At 45.2% G+C, this 20,354-nt stretch overlaps 5 protein-coding genes and 1 long non-coding RNA gene across 6 annotated transcripts; 5 read left to right on the top strand and 1 right to left on the bottom strand.

The window, feature by feature from the left end:
• Nucleotides 1–3,646: 3,646 nt before the first annotated feature.
• Nucleotides 3,647–4,085, bottom strand: LOC130105735 (uncharacterized). Its single transcript, XR_008809657.1, has 3 exons — nt 4,039–4,085; nt 3,851–3,912; nt 3,647–3,729 (listed from the first exon to the last, which is right to left on the bottom strand). It is a non-coding gene; the product is annotated as an uncharacterized LOC130105735 (long non-coding RNA).
• Nucleotides 4,086–6,252: 2,167 nt separating this feature from the next.
• Nucleotides 6,253–7,236, top strand: LOC130105732 (mucin-21-like; the record flags this gene model as incomplete). The annotated part of the gene is made up of 1 exon (XM_056271868.1): nt 6,253–7,236. A coding segment is annotated over one exon (984 nt), but the record flags the coding sequence as incomplete, so codon positions are not given.
• A 2,281-nt stretch (nt 7,237–9,517) lies between these two features.
• On the top strand, nt 9,518–10,953 carry LOC130105713 (period circadian protein-like; the record flags this gene model as incomplete). The annotated part of the gene is made up of 2 exons (XM_056271846.1): nt 9,518–10,498; nt 10,939–10,953. Coding segments are annotated over 2 exons (996 nt in total), but the record flags the coding sequence as incomplete, so codon positions are not given.
• An 83-nt stretch (nt 10,954–11,036) lies between these two features.
• On the top strand, nt 11,037–13,659 carry LOC130105715 (period circadian protein-like). Its single transcript, XM_056271847.1, has 3 exons — nt 11,037–11,101; nt 11,284–11,996; nt 13,646–13,659. Exons 1-3 carry the CDS (start codon nt 11,037–11,039, stop codon nt 13,657–13,659), a joined length of 792 nt encoding a protein of 263 aa, XP_056127822.1.
• Nucleotides 13,660–14,174: 515 nt separating this feature from the next.
• LOC130105716 (uncharacterized) lies at nt 14,175–15,284 on the top strand (the record flags this gene model as incomplete). The annotated part of the gene is made up of 4 exons (XM_056271848.1): nt 14,175–14,232; nt 14,314–14,376; nt 14,506–14,912; nt 15,009–15,284. Coding segments are annotated over exons 1-4 (804 nt in total), but the record flags the coding sequence as incomplete, so codon positions are not given.
• Nucleotides 15,285–15,341: 57 nt separating this feature from the next.
• LOC130105717 (period circadian protein-like) lies at nt 15,342–20,321 on the top strand (the record flags this gene model as incomplete). The annotated part of the gene is made up of 3 exons (XM_056271849.1): nt 15,342–15,857; nt 15,909–16,630; nt 20,120–20,321. Coding segments are annotated over 3 exons (1,440 nt in total), but the record flags the coding sequence as incomplete, so codon positions are not given.
• Between the last annotated feature and the right edge of the window lie 33 nt (nt 20,322–20,354).

Below are 20,354 nucleotides of genomic sequence, written 5' to 3' on the forward strand. Positions count from 1 at the left end.
AAAATATTTTTAACTGAATCGAGCAGAATAAACTACTTTCGATTTAGACAATTTAGCTCTGCTTTTGTTTCATGAACACCCTGATAGTTTGCTGAAATGTTATCATTTCAACCATTGTCTTCCTAGGCTGGCATGTTTTGTCCATTCTGTGGAAACGATCTGAGAACTATTACAGCCTTTTGCAGCTCGTGTGGCTTTAATGTCCAGTTTTTGTCTGAAGAGGTTGAACGTGGTATGTATGCGTTAAGTCTGCCTTAGAACCTTAAGTTTAAGTCTAAACCTTAAGTTACTGTTATTTGAGCACACTAAGTTTACTAACTAAATTCTGAGTCAGATGTTTCTACCAATTAAAGTTGTTACTTAATAATACCCTTTCTATTATATTGAATCCTTTGATGGTTAGAGTCATCAGTCCATGTTTGTGAGGATGATCTTCTTCGAAAGTACTTCAGAGATGGACACAGTTACAGTGTCATTGTGGATTTCTTGGCATCGAAGCACAACATTAAAATGAGCCTTCGTACCCTAAAAAAAAATTTGAACAGACTGTCCTTGTACAAACGAAAAAACTACTCGCCTTTGGACACTGTCCGGACAGCTATTATTGGCGAGTTGAATGGTTCTGGACAGCATTATGGTTACCGCACAATGTGCCAGACCCTGCGTCAAAAATACAATCTTACAGTGAGAAGGCAAGATGTAATGCTTATGATTGCAGACCTTGATCCATTAGGCATTGAACAACGCTCAAGAAGAAGATTTGTGAGAAGGGTTTACCATTCTTTGGGGCCAAATCATGTCTGGCACATTGATGGCTATGACAAATTAGAGAGATCGGTCTGAGATCAGTCCACACAGATGACCTTGCAGGGGCTTCAAGCCACATGTATGGCTCCTCAATCACAAACCAACGAATTGAAAGCTGGTGGTCATACTTCAGAAAACAAAGGTATAATAGTCTAAACAGTCATGATATTTAGGGGTTTTCTTGCTGAATTTTAGTTTAATAATCAATTATACATTAGAAAATAACCTATTAAATTAATTCTCAGCTTCACAGACAAGGCTTGTCCTAGACTAAAATGCATGTTTGAGCTGTTTTAAATGAGAGCAACTTGCACTGCCAGGATCTTAAAAAATGTCAGTGCCATTGTTTTGTCACAAGATGTACACCAGTAATGTTTTTGTTCTGCGACGTGTTTATAAAAGCTACTTAAATGCCCTAAGTGAACTAAGGCCTAATCCTGGCTTATTCTAAGACCTGTCTGTGAAACCGGGCCTAAACGTCTAAAAGGGATGTTGATATTGTTGGTTTATTTACACAGGACTCAGTTCTGGATGGATCTTCTGAATGACTTGAAAGAGAGGCAACTCTTTAATGGCAGTCATGAACACATATGGTGTGTTCATGACTGATGACTGATGAACACTCCTACTTATATAGACCCCCTCTATAACTGCCTTAGGGACATTAAGCAGTGGCTTTCCCAGAATTTCCTTCATTTGAATGAAGGAAAGACGGAGTACATCCTGTTCAGCCCTGACTCGCCCAATAGTTCTTTCAGTTTTGGTCCTCTAACACCTCAGTTTGCACCCACTGCACGTAACTTGGGTGTAATTTTTGACAAAAATTTGCAGTACGACAAACAGATTAGTGCTGTTGTTAAGGCGAGCTTTTACCAGCTAAGGCTTCTCAGTAAGGTCAAACCATTCTTGTCCCGAGCTGACCTTGAAAAAGTCATTCATGCCTTTATCAGCTCGAGGATAGACTACTGTAATGCCCTCTACACTGGACTTAATCAATAATTTCTTAATCGGCTTCAACTGGTTCAAAACGCGGCAGCACGGCTCCTCACTAACACCTCCAAACGCTCGCACATCACCCCCGTCCTCCGCTCGCTCCACTGGCTCCCGATACGGTTTAGGGTGGAGTATAAGGTCCTGCTGTTCGTGTTCAAGGCCATCAATGGTCTGGCCCCGGTCTACCTCGCCGATTTAGTAACGGTCTATCATCCACCCAGAACTCTCCGCTCATCTGAACACACCTATTTGGTCATTCCCAAATTTAAATATAAAAAGTTTGGGGGCCGGTCATTTGCTGTCCAGGGCCCTAAACTGTGGAACGCTTTACCAACACTCCTACGAAGCATCACCGTGTTGAGTGCTTTTAAGTCGCAGTTAAAAACACATCTGTTCAGACAAGCTTTTAACATGTAATCTCCGACTCTGGCTGATATTTTTTTTTTTTTTTTTTTTTTTTTTTTTTTTTTTTTTTGTCTATTGATGCTTTTACTGGAAAGCGCCTTATGCACCTTTTGGCTGTTGTAAGGCGCTATAAAAATAAAATTTGATTGATTGATTGATTGATATGCTTGGTGCGTTTTGTGTTTTTAAGTGTGCTACAGATGGACCTTAATGAATGCAAAGAAATTTGGAACACTCACACCATTAGGGCAGTTAAACAGTCTCGCTGTCCTTCTGGTAAACCAGATGCAATGTACGCTCTTCCACACAGGTCAGAATATGACTATTAAATATTTAACTTATTTGCATTTTGTAATCGAATTGTTAAAATTATATTTAACATACAACTTCAAGCTCACCATAATGTTGTTCTAAAGCCATATGTCTTACTTCCATATAACAAAAATATTTGATATGATACACAATGTTAGTCTCACTCAGTTTACTTTAATTGTGTTCTTCTGTAAAATTAAACTGAAAGGAGATTGTGGCTAACATTCTATTCCACAGAAGAAAGTCATTCAACTTTGGATTGATGAAGTTTAGTAGACAGTTTTATTTTGGGGAAAAGATTTTATAATTAAAGGTACAGCGATAAAGGTTAATTTGTATTTAGTTTTCACACCAAACTTTTTCCTCTTTCACTTAAAGGTTTAATGGGAGAGAATGCGGATTTCGTGTCTCAGAGGAAGACTTGAACCAGTTTTTCATTGAACCTACTCTTAGTACATGTCAAGATGAACAGCTTCAGGCAAACTTTGAAGAACTGCACGCTCAAAGCAATCTGACTACACCTCACACCTGGGAGACTGGTGTGGAGAACTATATAACTTTAAAAAACATGGCCCGCATTTAAAGGGTTAGTTCACCCAAAAATGAAACTTCTGTCAGTGATTACTCTCCCTCATGTTGTTCCAACCCCGTAAGACTTTCGTTCATCTTCGGAACAAAAATTAAGATATTTTTGATTACATTTGAGAGCTGGATCACTCCTCCATAGGCTTCTAAGGGATTGAAACTTGCCGGCCCAGAAAAGTTATTAAAGACATCGTTAAAATAGTCTAAGTGACTACAGTGGCTCAATCTTAAGTTTATCAAGCGACGAGAATATTTTTTATGCGCAAAAAAATAATAAAAATAACGACTTTATTCAACTATTCATTTCCTTCTCTGTGGGCCTCGAGATAGTTCACGTAGTGTAACAGTGCAGCGCTTCTGTGTCGTACGTCACACGTGTGTGTGTGAGACGTACGACACAGAAGCGCTGCACTGTTACATCTGTGCTGTAATAAATAAAGAGGTTTTGATTAAGCTAAGCAAAATAATAATGAAATTTAAAAAAAGTCAATACATTTAGGAACATGATATTGAGACGGGAGTAATTAATAAATTAAGTACCTTTCTTCTTGAACATGTTGTCTGCTATCATCGGACGCTTCCGAGTCACTTTCAATTATTATTGGGGCATAGAGACGTGTGTAATTGCTGTTAAAAGACAGATTAACAGGAATGTACATCCATTGACATACAAAAGTAATTGTAGGCTACTTGTAAAGCAATTCATTTATTTTTTTTAACTCTTTTTGAGGTAATACAAGCAGCTTACGTGTAGCACTTTTGTTGGCCATGTCTGTGTTCTTGGATATTTGTTCCATTTTTTCCTGCTTCCTAGATTTGTCAGAAATATAACAATTATTAAAATAACATTATAACTGACCATTATAAAGACAAAATAAACATTTTCATTTGTTGTAACAAAGTAACTTTGCAAGGTATGAACAATTATGAACTTACTTGGTCCAAAAAAGGCAGAGAGAGATCAGGGGGTCTGAAAAACAACTACTGTGAACTCCACTCCTAACCTCCAAATAATGTCTTGTTAACTATGCTAATACCTGTTTGATGTGCTTCCTGCATTTGGTGTGCTTGCTTCATCTGGAACATCCCATATCTGTAAAAAAAAAAAAAAAAAAAGAAGAAAAAAAGCCACTTGTTAAAATGAGTTAAAATTAAATGTTATGTAAGGAGACATGCAATTAAATGCACCCACCAAAGTGTCACTCTCATAATGCGGACTGTGAGATGTAGACTTTACTTGCACTTCACTGTCTTTACTAGAAGAATCCCCAGAGCAGTCTTCAAACAACAATGAAAGTAATAAATTCACTTTGATTTAAACCAATTCGTGTAAATAGTGTTTTATACATTGTCTTTGTAAGATTTTCATTAAATTAAATATGCTTACCATTGGCTAAAAAGTCTTGAAATGTGCTTATAAACAGTGCTATTCTTTGAAAAGCCTTTCCAATTGCTTCTTTGTACAGGTGTAGTTTGAAAGGGGTGTTTGTTCCTGGAATGTTTTTCACCTCTGAACCATCTGGGTACAGCAATACATAGGGGCCCTCTTCCATATCCTGATTAAAATCTCTTACTTTCTTTTCAGCTGCAATTAAAATTTGCTCAGATGACCAATTAGGTTGAACATCAAGAGGCAGGGTCTTCCCTCTGATAGGCTTTAGAACACCACCATGTCTCCACATAACTCCAACATAAATCTACACATGAAAAGAATGAAAAAAAAGTTGTCACAAACTGATTTATAAAAACTATTTTTTTTTCAATGAAAGTAAAACTGACAGATTTAAAGATAATCATGTTTTTGAAAATAGTTGATATCTTTATTTTCTCAATTCCACAACTGGACTGAATTCCATAGGAAACAAATATGGGTTAGGGGGAAATCATAATTCTAACTACCCTATAAAGTAATTATGAAATGGAAGTTACAATAGTCTTCATCCCTATTGTGGCATATAAAAGATACCTTCACTGTTTTTTTATCCTTCTTTGATTCCTGACTTTTCTTAGTAAAGAATGTTTTCCTCTCCTTCTCCTTCTCCTTCAAAGCCCTGAACTTCATGAAGGAATCCACTGAACTTCTCTCTGATTTCCCTGCTTCAAACACATTGTCACATGGAAATCTCTCAAATTATACTCGACAGTTCACCAAGCAGTATTGTTGCCTACCTGCACTCGTGCTTGCCTCATTTTCAGCAGGAATTTTATCTTTTAGAAATTTAATGCTTTTACCACATGCACTGCAAAAAGCAGGACAGCTTTCCAGAGTAGCGCCACAAAATGGACAATACATCGTGATCTGTAAAAAATTACGTTACTAACTTCAGGGAAGAAGCAGCCTGTTAAAACGGCGTTCAGACTAACAATAATCTTTTGAAATAAAATCTCAACGCAAAATCACAGTGACTAACATCTTGGCAAGTAAACAGTAATTATCTATCTACTGCACAAGACAAATATTGTATTAAAGTGTTTAACAACACTAAAATTAAACATACATTTTAATATGTACTTGTTTGTACTTACATTCACATTCTTCGTGTGTGTCTAGCATCCAGACAGCCAGCGATAACGCATGGGAGATTGAGAGCAATTTACCGTTTCCGGAGACCACCTGTCCCCCTAGTGGTCGGGAGCATTTCCGTTGTGTTGTGGCTATTCCGTTGTATTGTGGCTATTCCGTTGTGTTGTGGCTATTTCGTTGTGTTGTGGCTTGTTTCCGTTGTGTTGCGGCTTTTTTGCGTTGTGTTGTGGCTTGTTTCCGTTGTGTTGTGAACTTATGTTTGCTTTTTGAATTTCGTTGTGTTGTGCACTACTGGGCCACCGTAAGTATGGCATTGTGAGTTTAATTTTAGTTTGTTATTAATAAGGTTTCTTGTCTGTTTTCTTATTTTTTTAATTATCAAATATGTTTCTCAGCTTTCAGCTGCGCAGTCGAAGATGGATCCTTAGATTTCTCCTTGAGTGATGTTGGGAGAGTAGTTGGAGAAAAAGGTTTGTAGACCTGTGTTTCATAATTTGAAATTCTCTTGTACTTAAGTAATATGAGTTTATACTAACATGTTTACATGTTTGTTGTTTTTGCTATTAGCAAAAAAAAAATGTATTTCTCTTTCTTCAGCCACCTTCAGCCAGGACTCTCCTGAGGGGTCTGGTTCTGTCAACGCCACCTTCAGCCAAGACTATGCTGAGGGGTCTGGTTCTGTCAACGCCACCATCAGCCAGGACTCTCCTGAGGGGTCTGGTTCTGTCAACGCCACCTTCAGCCAGGACGATGCTCAGGGGTCTGGTTCTGTCAACGCCACCATCAGCCAAGACTATGCTGAGGGGTCTGGTTCTGCCAATGCCACCTTCAGCCAGGACTCTCCTGAGGGGTCTGGTTCTGCCAACGCCACCTTCAGCCAGGACTCTCCTGAGGGGTCTGGTTCTGTCAACGCCACCTTCAGCCAAGACTATGCTGAGGGGTCTGGTTCTGTCAACGCCACCATCAGCCAGGACTGTCCTGAGGGGTCTGGTTCTGTCAACGCCACCTTCAGCCAAGACTATGCTGAGGGATCTGGTTCTGCCAACGCCACCTTCAGCCAGGACTCTCCTGAGGGGTCTGGTTCTGCCAACGCCACCTTCAGCCAGGACTCTCCTGAGGGGTCTGGTTCTGTCAACGCCACCTTCAGCCAAGACTATGCTGAGGGGTCTGGTTCTGTAAACGCCACCTTCAGCCAGGACGATGCTCAGGGGTCTGGTTCTGTCAACGCCACCATCAGCCAGGACTCTCCTGAGGGGTCTGGTTCTGTCAACGCCACCTTCAGCCAAGACTATACTGAGGGGTCTGGTTCTGCCAACGCCACCTTCAGCCAGGACTCTCCTGAGGGGTCTGGTTCTGCCAACGCCACCTTCAGCCAGGACTCTCCTGAGGGGTCTGGTTCTGCAAACGCCACCTTCAGCCAAGACTATGCTGAGGTGTCTGGTTCGGCCAACGCCACCTTCAGCCAGCACTCTCCTGAGGGGTCTGGTTCTGTAAACGCCACCTTCAGCCTAGACTATGCTGAGGGGTCTGGTTCTGCCAACGCCACCTTCAGCCAGGACTCTCCTGAGGGGTCTGGTTCTGTAAACGCCACCTTCAGCCAAGACTATGCTGAGGGGTCTGGTTTTGTAAACGCCACCTTCAGCCAAGACTCTCCCGAGGGGTCTGGTTCTGTAAACGCCACCTTCAGCCAAGACTATGCTGAGGGGTCTGGTTTTGTAAACGCCACCTTCAACCAAGACTATGCTGAGGGGTCTGGTTTTGTAAACGCCACCTTCAGCCAAGACTATGCTGAGGGGTCTGGTTTTGTAAACGCCACCTTCAACCAAGACTATGCTGAGGGGTCTGGTTCTGTTAACACCACCTTCAGCCAGGACTCTCCTGAGGGGTCTGGGTCTGTCAACGCCACCTTCAGCCAAGACTATGCTGAGGGGTCTGGTTTTGTAAACGCCACCTTCAGCCAAGACTACGCTGAGGGGTCTGGTTCTGTCAACGCCACCTTCAGCCAGGACTCTCCTGAGGGGTCTGGTTCTGTTAACGCCACCTTCAGCCAAGACTATGCTGAGGGGTCTGGTTCTGTTAACGCCACCTTCAGCCAAGACTATGCTGAGGGGTCTGGTTTTGTAAACGCCACCTTCAACCAAGACTCTCCTGAGGGGTCTGGTTCTGTTAACACCACCTTCAGCTAGGATGATGCTGAGGGGTCGGTTCTGTTTTAGCCCCTGTCTATTTAACTTGTCATGAGTCAAGATTCTGTGTAACAAAATAAATTATTTCTTTTGGAATGGGTTTCATGGTTTGGTTTGTCAACTCCTTTCTTTTAGATTCGCTAGGGCTTTACAGCCACTTGGGTTAGTTTGTGATAGCATCATTGTCATGTGGATTGCAGAAGTCCTGTCTATTGAGGTCCAGTTTTGCCCAAGAAGTGTTCAGCTGTGAAGTACAGTCAACATTGATAGACTATGATAGGAAAAAGTGTTTACAAAATTGTGGATATTCATAGATGAGTGTATGATTAAGGAGTCCTGCTTGTGAAAGCAGTTTGAAGGAGTAGTTTGCCCAACATGAATCTAGTTTACTCCCCATGATATTACTCTAAACCCTTGTCTTTTCATCCATGAAACAAGGCTGTAGGGGATGTTTGTGCCTGTACCTTTCAGACTCAAAAAAACACCTTAAATGATCCACGAGTAGTCTGAGGTTCATGTGTAGAGACAAATTTTCTGTTCTCTTTATTTGGTGCTTTCTCACCAGTTGATGTGGAATAATAGAGTATTGCCTGGTTTCACAGACAAATCCTAAACCTAGTCCCAGACTAAAATACAAGTTTGAGTTGTTTTAACTGAAAGCATATTAAAATATGCCAGTGCCTTTGTTTTGTCTCAAAATGCAGACCAGTAATATTTTTTGTAAGGCACGCTTATAAAAGCTCATCAAATTTCCTAATTGAACTAAGGCCTAATCCTGGCTTAATCTAAGCCCTGTCTGTGAAACCAGGCCTAAGTGTGTGTGTTGTTGGGCCTTCTTTCAGTGGTGATCAATGAATCACAAGAGATAAACATTGAAACTTTACTGATGTGGGATATGACATCAGCTAGTATGCTACTGAGTGAATAATTAATTATTGATCTCATTAATTAGCAGATTTGCCCCAATAATGAGTTAGCGAGTCATCCAGGTGGTACAAATGGTTTTCTGTTTGGCTTTAAAAGACATGTTTGGTTTGAAACTTTAGCTTTTGCAGTTGAATTGGCTGTCTTAGTGGCTCAGTTTGTGTTATAGAATGGGTTTGATCAAAATTGCTGTTTTGGTAGTTCTTTATCACCAGTTAGTTTGGCATGGTGAGTTTCTTTTTTGTTTGTTATTAATAAGGTTTCTTGTCTGATTTTTTTTTTTTAAATGTCAAATATGTTTCTCAGCTTTCAGCTGCGCAGTCGAAGATGGATCCTTAGATTTCTTCTTGAGTGATGTTGGGGAAAAAGGTTTGTAGACCTGTGCTTCATAATTTGACATACTCTTGTACAAAAGTAATGAGCTTATACTAACATGTTTACATGTTTGTTGTTTTTGCTATTAACAAAAAAAATGTATTTCTCTTTCTCCCTCTCTCCAGACAATTCTAACTCTGTCCAACTGCAGGGCACTTTTAGCAAGGATGACGCTGAGGGATCCAGTTCTGTCAATGCCACCTTCAGCCAAGACTCTCCTGAGGGGTCTGGTTCTGTCAACGCCACCTTCAGCCAAGACTATGCTGAAGGGTCTGGTTTTGTCAACCCCACCTTCAGCCAAGATGATGCTGAGGGGTCTGGTTCTGTCAATGCCACCTTCAGCCAAGATGATGCTGAGGGGTCTGGTTCTGTGAATGCCACCTTCAGCCAAGACTCTCCTGAGGGGTCTGGTTCTGTCAATCCCACCTTCAGCCAAGATGATGCTGAGGGGTCTGGTTCTGTCAATGCCACCTTCAGCCAAGATGATGCTGAGGGGTCTGGTTCTGTCAACGCCACCTTCAGCCAAGACTCTCCTGAGGGGTCTGGTTCTGTCAACGCCACCTTTAGCCAAGACTATGCTGAGGGGTCTGGTTCTGTCAACGCCACCTTTAGCCAAGATGATGCTGAGGGGTCTGGTTCTGTGAATGCCACCTTCAGCCAAGACTCTCCTGAGGGGTCTGGTTCTGTCAATGCCACCTTCAGCCAAGATGATGCTGAGGGGTCTGGTTCTGTCAACGCCACCTTCAGCCAAGACTCTCCTGAGGGGTCTGGTTCTGTCAACGCCACCTTTAGCCAAGACTCTCCTGAGGGGTCTGGTTCTGTCAATGCCACCTTCAGCCAAGATGATGCTGAGGGGTCTGGTTCTGTCAATGCCACCTTCAGCCAAGACTCTCCTGAGGGGTCTGGTTCTGTCAATGCCACCTTTAGCCAAGACTATGCTGAGGGGTCTGGTTCTGTCAACGCCACCTTTAGCCAAGATGATGCTGAGGGGTCTGGTTCTGTGAATGCCACCTTCAGCCAAGACTCTCCTGAGGGGTCTGGTTCTGTCAATGCCACCTTCAGCCAAGATGATGCTGAGGGGTCTGGTTCTGTCAACGCCACCTTCAGCCAGGACTCTCCTGAGGGGTCTGGTTCTGTCAATGCCACCTTCAGCCAAGATGATGCTGAGGGGTCTGGTTCTGTCAACGCCACCTTCAGCCAGGACTCTCCTGAGGGGTCTGGTTCTGTGAGTGCCACCTTCAGCCAAGACTCTCCTGAGGGGTCTGGTTCTGTCAACGCCACCTTCAGCCAAGACTATGCTGAGGGGTCTGGTTCTGTGAATGCCACCTTCAGCCAAGACTCTCCTGAGGGGTCTGGTTCTGTCAATGCCACCTTCAGCCAAGATGATGCTGAGGGGTCTGTTTCTGTCAATGCCACCTTCAGCCAAGATGATGCTGAGGGGTCTGTTTCTGTCAACGCCACCTTCAGCCAAGACTCTCCTGAGGGGTCTGGTTCTGTCAACGCCACCTTCAGCCAAGACTATGCTGAGGGGTCTGGTTCTGTGAATGCCACCTTCAGCCTAGACTCTCCTGAGGGGTCTGGTTCTGTCAATGCCACCTTCAGCCAAGATGATGCTGAGGGGTCTGGTTCTGTCAATGCCACCTTCAGCCAAGATGATGCTGAGGGGTCTGGTTCTGTCAACGCCACCTTCAGCCAGGACTATGCTGAGGGGTCTGGTTCTGTCAACGCCACCTTCAGCCAGGACGATGCTGAGGGGTCTGGTTCTGTCAACGCCACCTTCAGCCAGGACGATGCTGAGGGGTCTGGTTCTGTCAATGCCACCTTCAGCCAAGACTATTCTGAGGGGTCTGGTTTTGTAAACACCACCTTCAGCCAGGGCGATGCTCAGGGGTCTGGTTCTGTCAATGCCACCTTCAGCCAAGATGATGCTGACGGGTCTGGTTCTGTCAAAGCCACCTTCAGCCGAGACTATGCTGAGGGGTCTGGTTCTGTCAACGCCACCTTCAGCCAAGACTATGCTGAGGGGTCTGGTTCTGTGAATGCCACCTTCAGCCAAGACTCTCCTGAGGGGTCTGGTTCTGTCAATGCCACCTTCAGCCAAGATGATGCTGAGGGGCCTGGTTCTGTCAATGCCACCTTCAGCCAGGATTCTCCTGAGGGGTCTGGGTCTGTCAACGCCACCTTCAGCCAAGACTATGCTGAGGGGTCTGGTTCTGTCAACGCCACCTTCAGCCAGGACTATGCTGAGGGGTCTGGTTCTGTCAACGCCACCTTCAGCCAGGATGATGCTGAGGGGTCTGGTTCTGTCAACGCCACCTTCAGCCAAGACTCTCCTGAGGGGTCTGGTTCTGTCAACGCCACCTTCAGCCAGGACGATGCTGAGGGGTCTGGTTCTGTCAATGCCACCTTCAGCCAAGACTATTCTGAGGGGTCTGGTTTTGTAAACACCACCTTCAGCCAAGATGATGCTGAAGGGTCTGGTTCTGTGAATGCCACCTTCAGCCAAGACTCTCCTGAGGGGTCTGGTTCTGTCAATGCCACCTTCAGCCAAGATGATGCTAAGGGATCTGGTTCTGTCAATGCCACCTTCAGCCAGGACGATGCTGAGGGGTCTGGTTCTGTCAACGCCACCTTCAGCCAAGACTCTCCTGAGGGGTCTGGTTCTGTCAACGTCACCTTCAGCCAGGACGATGCTGAGGGGTCTGGTTCTGTCAATGCCACCTTCAGCCAAGACTATTCTGAGGGGTCTGGTTCTGTCAATGCCACCTTCAGCCAAGATGATGCTGAAGGGTCTGGTTCTGTGAATGCCACCTTCAGCCAAGACTCTCCTGAGGGGTCTGGTTCTGTCAATGCCACCTTCAGCCAAGATGATGCTGAGGGGTCTGGTTCTGTCAATGCCACCTTCAGCCAAGATGATACTGAGGGGTCTGGTTCTGTCAACGCCACCTTCAGCCAAGACTCTCCTGAGGGGTCTGGTTCTGTCAACGCCACCTTTAGCCAAGACTCTCCTGAGGGGTCTGGTTCTGTCAATGCCACCTTCAGCCAAGATGATGCTGAGGGGTCTGGTTCTGTCAACGCCACCTTTAGCCAAGACTATGCTGAGGGGTCTGGTTCTGTCAACGCCACCTTTAGCCAAGACTCTCCTGAGGGGTCTGGTTCTGTCAACGCCACCTTCAGCCAAGACTATGCTGAGGGGTCTGGTTTTGTCAACGCCACCTTCAGCCAGGACTCTCCTGAGGGGTCTGGTTCTGTCAATGCCACCTTCAGCCAAGATGATGCTGAGGGGTCTGGTTCTGTCAATGCCACCTTCAGCCAAGATGATACTGAGGGGTCTGGTTCTGTCAACGCCACCTTCAGCCAAGACTCTCCTGAGGGGTCTGGTTCTGTCAACGCCACCTTTAGCCAAGCCTCTCCTGAGGGGTCTGGTTCTGTCAATGCCACCTTCAGCCAAGATGATGCTGAGGGGTCTGGTTCTGTCAATGCCACCTTTAGCCAAGACTATGCTGAGGGGTCTGGTTCTGTCAACGCCACCTTTAGCCAAGACTCTCCTGAGGGGTCTGGTTCTGTCAACGCCACCTTCAGCCAAGACTATGCTGAGGGGTCTGGTTCTGTCAACGCCACCTTCAGCCAGGACTCTCCTGAGGGGTCTGTTTCTGTCAACGCCACCTTCAGCCAAGACTCTCCTGAGGGGTCTGGTTCTGTCAACGCCACCTTTAGCCAAGACTCTCCTGAGGGGTCTGGTTCTGTTAACACCACCTTTAGCTAGGATGATGCTGAGGGGTCCGGTTCTGTTTTAGCCCCTGTCTATTTAACTTGTCAAGATTCTGTGTAACAAAATAAATTATTTCTTTTGGAATGGGTTTCATGGTTTGGTTTGTCAACTCCTTTCTTTTAGATTCGCTAGGGTTTTACAGCCACTTGGGTTAGTTTGTGATGGCATCATTGTCAAGTGGATTGCAGAAGGTCTGTCTATTGAGGTCCGGTTTTGCCCAAGAAGTGTTCAGCTGTGAAGTACAGTGAACATTGATAGACTATGATAGGAAAAAGTGTCTACAAAATTTTGCAGATATTCATAGATGAGTGAATGATTAAGGAGTCCTGCTTGTGGAAGCAGTTTGAAGGAGAAGTTTGCGCAATATGAATCTAGTTTACTCCCCATGATATTACTCTAAACCCTTGTCTTTTCATCCATGAAACAGGTCTGAAGGGGATGTTTGTGCCTGTACCTTTAAGACTAAAAAAAAACACCTTAAATGATCCATGAGTAGTCTGAGGTTCATGTGTATATTAATTTTAAGTTGTTTCACTGTGTGACAAAAATAGTCAATTTCTGAGCCCTCCTTCTACACTGATATAGAGTTGCCTGTAGCAATTTTAAGAAGTCGGCTGTATGTCTGGCATATGTGTTTTCAGTCTAGGTTTAGACTGTTTCTGGAGAAAATCTATTATTTTAGATGCATTTTTGGTACTAAAGTCTTTTTATTTCCCAAAGAGACCAATTTTCTGTTCTCTTTATTTGGTGCTTTTTCACCAGTTGATGTGGAATAATAGAGTATTGCCTGGTTTCACAGACAAATCTTAAACCTAGTCCCAGACTAAAATGCAAGTTTGAGTTGTTTTAACTGAAAGCATATTAAAATATGCCAGTACCTTTGTTTTGTCTCAAAATGCAGACCAGTAATATTTTTTGTAAGGCACGTTTATAAAAGCTCATCAAATTTCCTAATTGAACTAAGGCCTAATCCTGGCTTAATCTAAGCCCTGTCTGTGAAACCAGGCCTAAGTGTGTGTGTTGTTGGGCCTTCTTTCAGTGGAGATCAATGAATCACAAGAGATAAACATTGAAACTTTACTGATGTGGGATATGACATCAGCTAGTATGCTACTGAGTGAATAATTAATTATTGATCTCATTAATTAGCAGATTTGCCCCAATAATGAGTTAACGAGTCATCCAGGTGGTACAAATGGTTTTCTGTTTGGCTTTAAAAGACATGTTTGGTTTGAAACTTTAGCTTTTGCACTTGAATTGGCTGTCTTAGTGGCTCAGTTTGTGTTATAGAATGGGTTTGATCAGAACTGCTGTTTTGGTAGTTCTTTATCACCAGTTAGTATGGAATGGTGAGTTTCTTTTTTGTTTGTTATTAATAATGTTTCTTGTCTGATTTTTTTTTTTTTTTAAATGTCAAATATGTTTCTCAGCTTTCAGCTGCGCAGTCGAAGATGGATCCTTAGATTTCTTCTTGAGTGATGTTGGGGAAAAAGGTTTGTAGACCTGTGCTTCATAATTTGACATACTCTTGTACAAAAGTAATGAGCTTATACTAACATGTTTACATGTTTGTTGTTTTTGCTATTAACAAAAAAATTATTTCTCTTTCTCCCTCTCTCCAGACAATTCTAACTCTGTCCAACTGCAGGGCACTTTTAGCCAGGATGACGCTGAGGGATCCAGTTCTGTCAATGCCACCTTCAGCCAAGACTCTCCTGAGGGGTCTGGTTCTGTCAACGCCACCTTCAGCCAGGACGATGCTGAGGGGTCTGGTTCTGTAAACGCCACCTTCAGCCAGGACGATGCTGAGGGGTCTGGTTCTGTCAACGCCACCTTCAGCCAAGACTCTCCTGAGGGGTCTGGTTCTGTCAACGCCACCTTCAGCCAGGACGATGCTGAGGGGTCTGGTTCTGTCAATGCCACCTTCAGCCAAGACTATTCTGAGGGGTCTGGTTTTGTAAACACCACCTTCAGCCAGGACGATGCTCAGGGGTCTGGTTCTGTCAATGCCACCTTCAGCCAAGATGATGCTGAGGGGTCTGGTTCTGTCAAAGCCACCTTCAGCCGAGACTATGCTGAGGGGTCTGGTTCTGTCAACGCCACCTTCAGCCAAGACTATGCTGAGGGGTCTGGTTCTGTGAATGCCACCTTCAGCCAAGACTCTCCTGAGGGGTCTGGTTCTGTCAATGCCACCTTCAGCCAAGATGATGCTGAGGGGTCTGGTTCTGTCAATGGCACCTTCAGCCAAGATGATGCTGAGGGGTCTGGTTCTGTCAACGCCACCTTCAGCCAAGACTCTCCTGAGGGGTCTGGTTCTGTCAATGCCACCTTTAGCCAAGACTATGCTGAGGGGTCTGGTTCTGTCAACGCCACCTTCAGCCAAGACTCTCCTGAGGGGTCTGGTTCTGTCAACGCCACCTTCAGCCAGGACGATGCTCAGGGGTCTGGTTCTGTCAATGCCACCTTCAGCCAAGATGATGCTGAGGGGTCTGGTTCTGTCAACGCCACCTTCAGCCAAGACTATGCTGAGGGGTCTGGTTCTGTCAACGCCACCTTCAGCCAAGACTCTCCTGAGGGGTCTGGTTCTGTCAACGCCACCTTCAGCCAGGACGATGCTCAGGGGTCTGGTTCTGTCAATGCCACCTTCAGCCAAGATGATGCTGAGGGGTCTGGTTCTGTCAACGCCACCTTCAGCCAGGACTATGCTGAGGGGTCTGGTTCTGTCAACGCCACCTTCAGCCAGGACGATGCTGAGGGGTCTGGTTCTGTCAACGCCACCTTCAGCCAGGACTATGCTGAGGGGTCTGGTTCTGTCAACGCCACCTTCAGCCAAGACTATGCTGAGGGGTCTGGTTCTGTCAATGCCACCTTCAGCCAGGATTCTCCTGAGGGGTCTGGGTCTGTCAACGCCACCTTCAGCCAAGACTATGCTGAGGGGTCTGGTTCTGTCAACGCCACCTTCAGCCAGGATGATGCTGAGGCGTCTGGTTCTGTCAACTCCACCTTCAGCCAAGACTCTCCTGAGGGGTCTGGTTCTGTCAACGCCACCTTCAGCCAAGACTCTCCTGAGGGGTCTGGTTCTGTCAACGCCACCTTCAGCCAGGACGATGCTGTGGGGTCTGGTTCTGTCAACGCCACCTTCAGCCAAGACTCTCCTGAGGGGTCTGGTTCTGTCAACGCCACCTTCAGCCAGGACGATGCTGAGGGGTCTGGTTTTGTAAACACCACCTTCAGCCAGGACGATGCTCAGGGGTCTGGTTCTGTCAATGCCACCTTCAGCCAAGATGATGCTGAAGGGTCTGGTTTTGTCAACGCCACCTTCAGCCAAGATGATGCTGAGGGGTCTGGTTCTGTGAATGCCACCTTCAGCCAAGACTCTCCTGAGGGGTCTGGTTCTGTCAATGCCACCTTCAGCCAAGATGATGCTGAGGGGTCTGGTTCTGTCAATGCCACCTTCAGCCAAGATGATGCTGAGGGGTCTGGTTCTGTCAACGCCACCTTCAGCCAAGACTCTCCTGAGGGGTCTGGTTCTGTCAATGCCACCTTCAGCCAAGATGATGCTGAGGGGTCTGGTTCTGTCAATGCCACCTTCAGCCAAGATGATACTGAGGGGTCTGGTTCTGTCAACGCCACCTTTAGCCAAGACTCTCCTGAGGGGTCTGGTTCTGTCAATGCCACCTTCAGCCAAGATGATGCTGAGGGGTCTGGTTCTGTCAACGCCACCTTTAGCCAAGACTATGCTGAGGGGTCTGGTTCTGTCAACGCCACCTTTAGCCAAGACTCTCCTGAGGGGTCTGGTTCTGTCAACGCCACCTTCAGCCAAGACTATGCTGAGGGGTCTGGTTCTGTCAATGCCACCTTCAGCCAAGACTATTCTGAGGGGTCTGGTTTTGTAAACACCACCTTCAGCCAGGACGATGCTCAGGGGTCTGGTTCTGTCAATGCCACCTTCAGCCAAGATGATGCTGAAGGGTCTGGTTTTGTCAACGCCACCTTCAGCCAAGATGATGCTGAGGGGTCTGGTTCTGTGAATCCCACTTTCAGCCAAGACTCTCCTGAGGGGTCTGGTTCTGTCAATGCCACCTTCAGCCAAGATGATGCTGAGGGGTCTGGTTCTGTCAATGCCACCTTCAGCCAAGATGATGCTGAGGGGTCTGGTTCTGTCAACGCCACCTTCAGCCACGACTCTCCTGAGGGGTCTGGTTCTGTCAACACCACCTTTAGCCAAGACTATGCTGAGGGGTCTGGTTCTGTCAACGCCACCTTTAGCCAAGACTCTCCTGAGGGGTCTGGTTCTGTCAACGCCACCTTCAGCCAAGACTATGCTGAGGGGTCTGGTTCTGTCAACGCCACCTTCAGCCAAGACTCTCCTGAGGGGTCTGGTTCTGTCAACGCCACCTTTAGCCAAGACTATGCTGAGGGGTCTGGTTCTGTCAACGCCACCTTTAGCCAAGACTCTCCTGAGGGGTCTGGTTTTGTTAACACCACCTTTAGCTAGGATGATGCTGAGGGGTCCGGTTCTGTTTTAGCCCCTGTCTATTTAACTTGTCAAGATTCTGTGTAACAAAATAAATTATTTCTTTTGGAATGGGTTTCATGGTTTGGTTTGTCAACTCCTTTCTTTTAGATTCGCTAAGGTTTTACAGCCACTTGTGTTAGTTTGTGATGGCATCATTGTCATGTGGATTGCAGAAGGTCTGTCTATTGAGGTCCGGTTTTGCCCAAGAAGTGTTCAGCTGTGAAGTACAGTGAACATTGATAGACTATGATAGGAAAAAGTGTCTACAAAATTTTGCAGATATTCATAGATGAGTGAATGATTAAGGAGTCCTGCTTGTGGAAGCAGTTTGAAGGAGAAGTTTGCCCAATATGAATCTAGTTTACTCCCCATGATATTACTCTAAACCCTTGTCTTTTCATCCATGAAACAAGTCTGAAGGGGATGTTTGTGCCTGTACCTTTAAGACTAAAAAAAAACACCTTAAATGATCCATGAGTAGTCTGAGGTTCATGTGTATATTAATTTTAAGTTGTTTCACTGTGTGACAAAAATAGTCAATTTCTGAGCCCTCCTTCTACACTGATATAGAGTTGCCTGTAGCAATTTTAAGAAGTCGGCTGTATGTCTGGCATATGTGTTTTCAGTCTAGGTTTAGACTGTTTCTGGAGAAAATCTATTATTTTAGATGCATTTTTGGTACTAAAGTCTTTTTTTTTTTTTTCAAAGAGACCAATTTTCTGTTCTCTTTATTTGGTGCTTTCTCACCAGTTGATGTGGAATAATAGAGTATTGCCTGGTTTCACAGACGAATCTTAAACCTAGTCCCAGACTAAAATGCAAGTTTGAGTTGTTTTAACTGAAAGCATATTAAAATATGCCAGTACCTTTGTTTTGTCTCAAAATGCAGACCAGTAATATTTTTTGTAAGGCACGTTTATAAAAGCTCATCAAATTTCCTAATTGAACTAAGGCCTAATCCTGGCTTAATCTAAGCCCTGTCTGTGAAACCAGGGGTGTATTCCAGAAAGCAGGTTATGTGACATACCCGGGTATGTTTAAGAGTAAGTAAGCGGATAACCTCAACTTTCGCTTCCAAAAACGGAGGTAACTTTCAGGGTATTATAGTAGTCATAGCAACTCACTCTCTGAACTTAACCTGCTCCGGAGCAGGTTATGTTCCAGGGTTAGTTTGTTTCAGAGAGGTGACAGAGCATGGCGTCCCCTGACCATTTTAATTACATATAGCACTACTTAATCTAACCCTACTTTATACAGTCACAATAATTTTAAATGTTTCTAATTATATAACTTTCAATTTCAGGGTTCCCAAATGTGATTGGGTGCATTGATGGAACCCACATTCACATTAAAGCTCCTTCCATCAATGAAGGAGACTATGTAAATAGGAAGTCAATGCATAGCATCAATGTGCAGGTGACAATAGATTTTTTGGATGCTAAATGTTTGGGTGTTTAAACCATTAAATCACCCTCATCACTGGTCCCCACTAACTAGGTAATATGTGGCCAAGAGGAACCCCCAGTGAACCCAGTAGACCAAAGAGATGGCAGGGTGGTACAAGACAAGTGTCACAAGGTGACAAATCTAGCGGAACTAATTTCCGCTAGGAGTGTGTTTCACCCGGGACGATTTCACCGGCACACCGTGCTGGTTTGCTGTTGTCAGTTGCCATGACAGCGGCAGCTGATTAGCTAAGCGGTACCAGGTGCGAGTGTTTGGTGTGGGGATCTGTGATTGGGAAACACGGCCCAGAGAAGCAGTTAAAAAGAAAAGGAAAAGGCATTCGAGTGTGGTACTCCCTCGGGAGAGATCGATTCCTTTGGCTGTGGCTGGGGTTTGCTGGGATCTTTGGAGCGGCTGTGAGGATCTGACTGGAAAGGGGTGCAACGGTGATTGAGGGAGTGCAAGCTGGAACGTGAATTGGATGTGAAGTGAGCGAATTGTGGAGATTGAGTCAAGATTGGAGAATGTCATCACTCGAGGGAGAAAGATAAGTAATGAAACACCGGATCCGTGTGAATGCATGTCTTGCACTGAATTGGATAAGGAATTGTCAAGTGTATTGACCACAAATATAATTACCACTAAGAGTGTGAACTGATTCATCTTTGAACCCCTGATATCTTCTGAGTATGAAAGAGTGTTGAAGACGCTGTGTTCCATGCGGTGCGAAATCCTCTGCATCTCACCAGCTTCTGAGTGGCGAATCAGCGCAACAGTGGAGGGATTGAACATTGGGTGAGTGCTGGCCTTATTGCACTAAGATTGGAGAGTGGATTGCGGTACCTGAATTGAAGTGTCACACAGTATTGGACTTGACGTGAAGTTGCAGTGTGTGGATATACATGTTTATTTAACCGCCAGTGTTCTCCAGTTCACATTCTCGCCAGTGTTTGCGGAACGAAGCCCTCAGGCTGAACGTGTATGTTCCACTTTTGCCACCAGGTCCTGTGATATGGGAGAGGAGGGTGATTGCCTTGTTTAACTTGTTCTGTCGATTTAAATAGAACGTTCCTCTGCCACCGCCTGCTTGTGCTACCTGTTTGGAGGAAAGACACGCCCCAGCCTTCGCGTTACCGTGGGAACCACCCAGCCCAGCCGTAAGCCTGATTCCCCACTATATGAAAGGATCCTGTTCGTTCTTGTATCCAAGGCTTTGCCTATCTAGACAGAAGATTCTTCTGCCTCGGCCTTCTTGTGTGCTGCCTGTTCAGAGGAGAGACACACCCCAGCAGCAGCGCTGCTTGTCCCGAACCACCCGCTCCAGCCGTAAGTCCACCCTTCACTGAAATAGAATTAAACCTGCACACTTGTCTCTGTCCTGGATCATACAGGGTACCCTTGTCTCTGGCTGGGGTCGTCAAGGGCGGAAAGGCCCCCGGAGGACCTCGCACCTGTCGAATAGCTGACGCTTGAGAACTTACCTGCTACCCACCTGTCCTGTGGAGA

Source organism: Rhinichthys klamathensis, unplaced genomic scaffold (assembly GCF_029890125.1).
Source record: "Rhinichthys klamathensis goyatoka isolate OS25496 unplaced genomic scaffold, OSU_Roscu_1.1 h1tg000326l_1, whole genome shotgun sequence".
Taxonomy (NCBI): Eukaryota; Metazoa; Chordata; class Actinopteri; order Cypriniformes; family Leuciscidae; genus Rhinichthys; species Rhinichthys klamathensis.